This window comes from Mastomys coucha, unplaced genomic scaffold, assembly GCF_008632895.1.
Source record: "Mastomys coucha isolate ucsf_1 unplaced genomic scaffold, UCSF_Mcou_1 pScaffold15, whole genome shotgun sequence".
Taxonomy (NCBI): domain Eukaryota; kingdom Metazoa; phylum Chordata; class Mammalia; order Rodentia; family Muridae; genus Mastomys; species Mastomys coucha.
The window spans coordinates 96712092-96721593 of NW_022196897.1; the positions used below are offsets into that span (position 1 = coordinate 96712092).

At 40.1% G+C, this 9502-nt stretch overlaps 1 protein-coding gene across 1 annotated transcript in view; it reads left to right on the plus strand.

Annotated features, from left to right (window-relative positions):
* LOC116091760 (olfactory receptor 4F21-like) overlaps window positions 1-195 on the plus strand; it is a 1074-nt gene extending 879 nt beyond the window's left edge. The window contains exon 2 of the mRNA XM_031373244.1: window positions 7-195. Within this exon, the coding sequence (XP_031229104.1) occupies window positions 7-195 (189 nt within the window). The remainder of the gene's footprint in view (window positions 1-6) is intronic.
* The last annotated feature ends 9307 nt before the right edge of the window (window positions 196-9502 follow it).

Genomic DNA, 9502 nt, shown 5'->3' on the forward strand with positions numbered 1-9502 from the left:
GTTCTATTTTTTACTCCATGCATGTTTCTCTATGTGTGGCCTTTCCCCTCATCATCAATTGACAAATATCTATTCATTGTTGACTTTGCCGTCACCCCTGCCCTTAATCCTGTCATCTATACATTAAGAAACAAAGATATGAAGGAAGCCATAAAAAAGCTGAGCAAACAGAGATGTTACATCAGAATTTTCTGACCAAATCTGTCATCAGAGTTTATTTATGACTACAGAAACCTGTTTTTCCTATTTGATATCTTCAATGAGCATGTTGTTCAGGCCAGACTCAGCATTAAATTTACCTCACTGAAAAAAATGTATATTATTTTTGCAAGCTAATTACTAACAGATTTTACAACTGTGGGAAACAGGAAAGTTATCACAGTGTGAATGAGATATAATAAAAAAAATAGTGACTCTGTTAAGGAATAATATTTTTATACTTTAGATCATAATCATTTTGACATAAGAAATAATATAATGGCATTCCTTCTGTTTCCCATGGGCTTCACAAAATAAAAACCTGTTCACTTATTCTGCCAAAAGTCACATGCAGTTGTTAAATATACAGAAACAGTAGCTCTACTTAGTGTACCTAAATGTCCCTCAAAACAAAAACTAAGACACAATCTGATTACAGATACTTTGTTTGGAAACTGACTGTTAGTGGCATAAAGAAAAAAGGAGAAAGGAGATCAAAAAACTGAAGTATTATGGTAATACACATAACTGGGTTCTAATCACAAGAAAGACAAGAAAAAAAACCCTCTTATTAATATAAAAAAACATGGAGATTGCTCAATGATTTTTAAACAAGATGACCAAATGATGATTCAGAAACTCTGTTATTTGTGTGTGTAATCAATATATCAAATCGGTATCTACACATACATATTTATTGCATTTCTACTCACAATAACTAAGAAATTGATAGTAAGTATCCATCAAGTAATAAATAAATATACCAAATGTGAGCACATGCAAGTGGAATATTACTAAGTCATGAAAGTAAGGACAAATTATCATTCATGTAAAAGTAGATAAAACTGGAAATATGTAGAATAAACCAGCCATGGTAAAAAAAACAAGTTCCATGTGATTTCATACATTATGAAACTTTTATTTTTTTATTATTCCTTAATCTGTTTTTTTTTGGGGGGGGGGTCGAGACAGGGTTTCTCTGTATAGCTCTGGCTGTCCTGGAACTCACTCTGTAGACCAGGCTGGTCTTGAACTCAGAAATCCACCTGCCTCTGTCTCCCAAGTGCTGGGATTAAAGGCGTGTGTCACCACCGCCCGGCCCTTAATCTGTTTTACAGTCTAGTCATCCCCCTCCCAAGTCCTCCCTTCTGACAGTTCCTACCCCATTCCTCCTCCCCCATCTCCAAGAGGATGTCCCCAATGCCCCCCCAATCCTTACCCCACCAGACCCCCCTCCCTGGGCCTCAAATCTCTCGAGGGTTAGGTGCTTCTCTCACTGAGGCCAAACCAGGCAGTCCTCTGCTATATTTGTGCCAGGGTCTCATATCAGCTAGTGTACATTGCCTGGTTGATGGCTCAGTGTCTCAGAGATATCAAGGATACAGGTTAATTTTGACTCCTAGTCTTTCTATGGGATCACCCTCCTCCTTGCCATGGACTGGGTTGCTTCGAGGACCCCTTGTTCTGCAGGGTGATAAAAGTTCTGACCTGGTGGGCAAAGAATTCGGCGAGTGACAAACAGACACGACACAAGGGAGTGTGGTAACTGAATGCAGTTTGTACACAGAGAACAGGGCAAACGACAGAAGTCACGTAGGCAGGAGACATCAAGGTCAGTGAGAACAAGCAGCCAGGTGCAAAGTGGAGAAGCACTGGTGTCCTTCTTCTTGGGCTAATTTGGCAGCCCCAAGAAAAATTCTCTGGGTCTGTCTGAGGCAAGTAGCTGAAGGTCGTATACCAGCATTCCTTGGCTGTAACATAGATAATTAGTGACAGAAGCCCTAAAACTTTGTTCTGGTAGTAAAACATTTCTGCCTTGTGTGGGACTGCTCTGATAAGTGCCTAACTGCTAGCTCTTAACTCTTGAGACACTCTATCTGGTAAGACAGCTTTTTTATAAAAATTCCAAGCTAATTACAGCTAGGAAGTCAATTAGGATTATTGAAACACTGTGGAGGCCAGGAAATAATGTTTAATCTCGGTATTAGCTAATAATGAAATATTTCTTAGGGCACCTTTATGCCTGAATAAGGAAAGCACACAGATCTCTCCACAGAGTTTATTAGAGACCAATGTGGAACACACCTAAGCTAGGAGATGTCAGCGACTGGACTACCTCAGGAGACTGGCCAGAGTGTATGTCTCAGGTCTAAGATCAGGTTTTTAGGCCTGTCCAGACACTACTGAAGTAAACAAGTTCTGTGTGACACCTCCTCAACTTTTTCCAGCCTTTTCCTAATTCAATAGGGGTGACAAGCTTCTGTCCATTGGTTGGGTTGACTCTTTTAGCTGTTTGCTGGGCCTCTTGGAGGGCAGCCATGCTAGGCTCCTGTCTGTAAGCACACCATAGGATCAGTTATAGTGTCAGGCCTTAAAGCCTCCCCTTGAGCTGAATCCCAATTTGGGCTGGTCATTGGACTTCTTTCCCCTCGGTTTTTTTTCTTCATTTTTGTTTCTGCAGTTCTTTTTAAATTCCAGATTTTATTCCCCTCCCATCGCCCTCTGACTGGTCTACGTCCCATACCTCCTCCCTACCACCCTGTCTCCATGAGGATGTCCCCACCAACCACCCCGACACCACCAGATGTTTAAACTCCCTGGGGCCTTCAGTCTCTAGAGGGTTTTTTTTTTAGATAGGAACAATTCTAGGTCAGAGTTTTGACTACGAGATGTTCCTTTTTAAAGTTGATCTCATAGAAATTCAAAATAAAGCAGTAGTTACTAGAGGCTGAGGTGTGTGGTGGTGGAAGGAGGAGATACCAAAGTTAGATTTGGGAAGAACAGTAAGTTCCATTTTGCTTTTTTACATTGGAGCTGTTCAGAAAAGGGGTATGTACTTTATATTTCAGAAATGCAGAAGCAATTATTGTGAATGATTTACCAATTATAAATCATAAGCATTTAAAGAAATAAACATTTACTTAGTAAAGTTTATTTGTTATCCCATAAATATTTATAATTTCTATTTTTTTTTATGTGTTACACAAACTTCCAAGGGAAACATCAAACTCTTGTCTCCAAACTGGAATGGTTGGTGTTCAAATACCAGATCTGATTTGAAGAAGTCTAATGTGGTAGATAAATGAGTTAACTAGGGGTGAGTTCAGAGGGGAGGAGTAGCTTATGTGAATCTGCATACAAAGAAATCATCATCCCTGGATCCAAGGTAGAGCTCTTTCCACAGTAAGTTGGGGGTGGGGGGCTTACTGGGAAGCCTCTAGGGCCCTGGTGACTTGGGCCACTAGCCTGGCTGATTTCTTTTTGGTTTTTGGCCTGTTCTCAGGACGCCAGTACTAATAATCCAACAACCCCCCAATGGGTGCTGCAATGTCTTCAAATGTATATTTTAAGGGATCTTCACACCAGCAGTCTGGTAAATGAAAAAAGTCCCCTATGCCCAAGCATTTACCTATCCAGGCTCTCACACTCCTGCCCTGTTTTCATGGCCTGTGTGCTTACCTTGTGTCACAGGCCTGAACTGGACAAATTCATTTTCTGTCACCGTGATCTTATGCCACTGCTGCCAGCTTTCTTATTCTGGTCCTAGCCATATGTCTGTTTGCTAATACATCAATGTACTCTTCTCTACCCCCACAACTTGTCAAAGTTGCTTAAGATTCTCATTCCTATCCTGTCCACTACTGCTATTAAATTCTATTTAGTTATAGCCAATCTATATAGTGCTCAATCTTGTCAGAAGTTTGTTAACTATTAAGTTTAAGACAAAATTCCCAAAAGCCTCTAGGTCTCAAAAGATGTGGACGCAGCTACAAGATGCCACCTAGACCGTGATATGAGAATCACTGAAATATGCAGTGGACAAACTGGATACTCTTGAGTCAAATGACTTGACTAGCCATTTAAAATAAAGGCAAACCATTTCTCATGTCACACAGATCCATTCCACAAAGAAAAAGCCCTGTGTCTTCTGTGCTTAGAAGCCAGACTGGCAGCCCAAGTTGCCACTGAGACCATAGAGACCACAGAGAACTGTGGTCTCTGTCATTTTTTAAATAATAGAGAACTGGTATATAACTGCTAGATTTTTGTTTATTTCTCAGACTTCTGACTACATTGACAGCTAAAAGAAAGTTTTCACAGATATAATCTGTTATCTCCTTACCTAAACTCTGGTTCTATTAATTAAATGCTTCATATTTACTCTTCTTGCCTTGGCACTGTCCTAATATCTGATTTCTATCGATTTGCTTAACTCTAATAAAACGTTCCACTATATGATCCAACTTTTTAATCTTGTTCCTTCTGCTCCACAAAAGGCTCATCTTAAAGACTGCTCATGTTACTAACTCATGTTATCTCTTTTATAAACTTATAAGCTACAGAAAATCCACTCAGATCCTCCTCTCATGGACCAAATAGACTTCATCCAGATAAGTACATCTGCCCAAAGTTTCCACTTACTACCTATTCCAAATGGTGGGATTCCTCTGCATTTCAATTGTACATCCTAAATTTTTTTTCTTCCTCCCAAACATACGTAATCTTATTTTCTACCTATAATAATGTGTTTCCACATCTTGGCAAGTCTGGGCGCTTGCTACACCCAGGACTTCTCCAGAGACGCAACCTTCAGATGCTCCATCTCCTGTCACAGACACAGACGCTTCTTACTGGAACTGTTCTGTCTGACTTATCCTCAGATGGCTCCACAGGCCCTGGATAGCAAGGAGTCAGCCAACTCTCCTAATACTGGACAAACTTCCCCCATACCCATTCCTCTAGGTTCCTCAGGGACATGTCACCCCAATGTCAGCATGAAGCAGCCAAACATCGCAACGACATTATTCCTGCTTCGACATCGCCTCTTTCTATTTTTTTCTTTTTTAACTAAACCAAAATGGGCGACTGCTGTTATTCTGTCTAAATTCCACCCCCACAGATACCTGGCAGCAGCCAAGTATGCTCCTCCCCACAGTTACCTGGCAACAACCAGGAAGGCCTGGCCCTATAAAAGGGGCTGTTTGCCCCCCCTTACTCCTGCTTCTCTCCCTTGCCTCTTTTCCCCTTGTTCCCCCTCTCTCCCCATTCCTTTTACCCTCTCTCCACTTGGTCATGACATTCAAAGTGGCCTGGGTCTGGGGTCTAAGAGACCACCACTCTCCAAAAGGACGTGCCCCCCCCATACGATTGCCATTCGTAAAGAGGTGGGTGAAGATCCACACAGTGATCACCACAAGTCACCTGCCTGTGAGATTGATCTGAGAAAGGTAAGAAGAGTGGCTATGGGACAAGCATTAAGTAAACATGAATTGTTTTTAAGAGTTCTCAAGGAATCCTTCAAGACACGAGGAACACAGGTTAAGAAAAAAAGAATCTTAAAAAAATTTTTTTGAAAGTTTGCAAACATTGGCCATATATTTAAGAGGTAGTTAAAGAGAGAGAGAATAGGTCTCAGAAATGGAGTTGTCCCCTGTCCAGGACATTTTGGCAAAAGAGAAGGAAAATGGATATAAGGTATTTCAGAGCTCTCCTAGGGACAGGAGGAAATGGGAGACGTCCTGCTTTCTCACTGGCTCCTGCTGGAGATATACTTAGTTCTGGTTAAGATATCTGGGTCCCTTTGAGACACCAAGTTCTCTACCCTCTATGTGTTGTCTGTCCTTGGCGTGCCAATCTGTCCATGTCTGTCAAAACTGAATGTTTAATGTTAAGTCTGTGTTTTCTTTTTGTGGTTTGGTTGATTGTTGTTCTGTGTTTCATGTTCAAAAGAAAAAATGGTTAAAACTTGATCTGCTGGTTATTTAGCCCTTGATTTAGTTTTAACTCATTTCAGAAAAAAAGAAAAAGAAAAAATAAATTAAAAGTAGTTTCAATTGGCCTTTGAAGCCCTACACCTGTAGTTAGGAGTCAAGTATAAGAAGCTAGGACTTTGAATTTTTCAGAGTATGTTGTTTATTATCTAATCCCTCTAAAAAGAAATTTTACTATCTTTGCTCTTACACAAGGAGTTTTAAAAATTTTGGAGTAGTTGTTACTCCAGAAAAGTTTCAGAGGCAATATCTTTTTTAATATTTGAGGTCTCAGTTATAGTCTAGAAAGGGTCGTAGTACAGAAAATTCATGAAAGAAAAGATGGTTTTCTTACTTCAAAGTATTTTCAAAAGCTTCTAGGAAATGTTAATTGGCTAAGACCTCACCTTAAGCTCACCATAAAAGGACTTAAGCTTTTGTTAAATATTGTTAAGGCAGATGCAAATTAACTGGTGAGAGACAAAGACCTTTTGCAGAAAGTAGAGGAAGCTTCTGTAATCAATCTTTATCAATTGTAATCAATTATAATCAAATGTTAGTTATTGTTACTCAATGTGCCCACAGTAATTCTTTGGCAAAAGAGAATATTAATGTGGATTCATCTTTTCTCATCTCCAAAGTAAATCTTTTACATCCTGTTATGAAGCTGTTGTGGTGTTAATAAAGAATTATAGGATAGAAATATGAAAGTATGTTGGAAAGAATGTCTTAGAAACCAGATGAGACATTCCTTGTTTCAAACAGGAATTTAATTGGTTACAGCAGAATATTGATTGATATTTGATCTATTACACAGCAAATTTTTTAGGCAAAATTGATAATATATTTCCTGTAAATTATGTATGTGTCCCATAAAGAATACATCTACAGCCCTTCTACGAGAGAAAAGTATACGTGATTGGATCATATCTTTATTCTCATGTGATTCCCTCTACTTCAACACAAATAATTGAACTACATGCTGTAGTCACTGTTTTTCAAGTGTTAAAATCAAACTTTTAATTTATATACTGATAGCCAATATATATAGCTCAGGGTTTACAATTGCTTAAAATTGTTCCTTTTGTAGACACTGCTAATTCTCAAATTTTGTAATTGTGTATACATATACAGCTCAAGTTAAGAAAAAGTACTGTTCATTCAAAGGACTGTCTTTGGACATTTAAGAACTCATCCTAGACTGTCAGGACAAGACCCCTTAAGGCAATGCCACAGCAGATTCTAAACTCAGGCAGATTAAAGGCCTTACACAAGAACAATTGGCCATATAATCCCATCCTTTACATCATCAAAATAGTAATGACTTGAGATGATAATTTGGTATTTTTAGAGACTATTTCTGATTTTAAAAAATAAAAATAAAATATGCACATATAACTATTGATCCATTTTCAGGCTTTCTAATTGCAATTGCCTTAACAGGAAAAGCAACTAAAAATGTAATTGGTCATTACTTATATTATTTTTCTATACTTGGTGTTCCTAGTCAGATTAAAACAGATAATGGAACTGACTATTATAGTCAAACATTTGAGATGTTTTGTCAACAATTTAATGTTACCCATATTACTGGGATTTCTTATAATTCACAGGGAAGTAATTGTTGAACTTGTGCATGACAGTCTAAAACATTAGCTTTTAAAAAAACAAAACAAAAAGAGGGGTAATTATATCCCCATGCACATTATTTAAATCATGCTTTTTATTTCATCATCCTACAACTAGGAATACTCATGTCTAGGTGAGATGGAAAGATTCACTTATTGTATATGGCATGCTCCTGATCAGGTGTTTTATATTGGGGGAGAGGTTATGCTTGTGTTTTTCCCACAGAATGCTACAAGAGCTTGCTAGCTGCCAGAGTGATTGGTGTGACATGCTGATTTGTGAGCTTACTAAGTGCCCTGACAATGGTGATGGAGAAGCTGTATTGGGCCTACATCTCTGATGAGTCTGGCCTAGTAGAGACTCGGGTCCAACAGTTACACAAACTTAAATTGGAGCTCCAGAAAAAAAACAGTTTTCAGCCACTGCCGATAATTGGTAGAAGTCCTCCATGTTCACCCTCTTGATGTCCCTCTTTGGACCTTTAAATAAACATTTTATTATTAGTAAATTTGGGCCCTTTCATTTTTACCAAATTACTGATTTTATAAAACAGTGACCTGGCCTGCAGGTCAAGTTATTCGGGTGAACGAGGAGGGTCACAACCTGTGAATAAAGAATGGGCGAGAGAGACGACAAGACTCAAGGAAACATTGTTTGTCAAGAGTCGTTTACTTAGTGGAGCTGAGCATATTTAAAGCAAAAATCTTGGAGGGAAGGGGAGAGGAAGAAGGGAGATGGAAGGTTACAAAATCTTTTGGGGTTGAGCTCCGGGATGACAGGTGGGGAGGGGGTGGATTTCCATGAATGTTCTTTTCTCAAGGCCAAGCTAGATCCTTGTGATTGTCAGGCAGGATATCAATCTCAGGGTTCTCATCCTTGTGATTGTCAGGCAGGATGTTAATCTCAGGGTTCTCAATTATCTGGGGCAGGATGTTTATCTCAGGGCTCTCATGGTTCCCAACATCTCCCCCTTGTCTGTGTAATAAGGTCAATTGGACCATCACAGTGAAGCGCCCTGGAAGGAGGCCTCTCAACCTCATCTTTGAGGTCTCACGAAGGGGGCCTGAGCCTGGTAGAGGGCAATGTTCAAACTCTTACCCGTCACTGGGTCAACCCCCCCCCCCACAGGGCTGCCCTGTCTTAGGCAATCAAGACTTAATGCCAGCTCCATCTCTGACTTACCAGGTCCCTTGTTGTGGGGAGAGAGCCAGGGTGTGTCAGGGCTGATGGCCTTAGGCTATTTGAGTAGAGGGGGAGATGGGATGGACCATTCCTAGCGAGACCCAAGGCAAATCCTATCTTTCCAGTGTCCCTCTTGTAAGACCTGAAAGTTGAGATGCTGGCCAAAGGGTGGGGAGTCTGGGGCATGCGGGGCCACAGAGATGGGAGCCTGCAATGGCTCTTCAGTGTCAAGGTGATGATAGTGGACCTGCACCGGTTTGGTAGTGGAGTCAACCTGATTCTTAACAAAGGTAGTTAGACAATTGAAGGCCCAAGGGCCAAAGGAGAGAAGAAGGAGGCCCACAAATGGTCCCAGCAAGCTGGGAATGAGGGTGGTGAGCCATGTGGAGGCAGAGAACCAATTTTGATACCAAGATTCTTGTTTCTCTCTGGCTTTTTGACGTTATTCTAGAGCCTTAGTAACTTTATCTAAACTATTTTGAGCCAATCCAGTCTTACTTACATAAAAACAACATTCTTCTTTGAGGGCAGCACACAGACCTCCCTTTTTTAAAAACAGTAAATCAAGGCCTCTCCGATTTTGGAGGACCACTTCAGCCAGGGAGTCAAAAGAATCTTTAAGTTCTTGTATACCATCTCTCACGTTGGTAATGTCTTTATTAATAAGGTACTGTCATTCTGTAAAGCCTTGTTTAGATGTAATCAGAGAGGCAATGCCTGTGCCTGCGCCCACGGTGCTAATG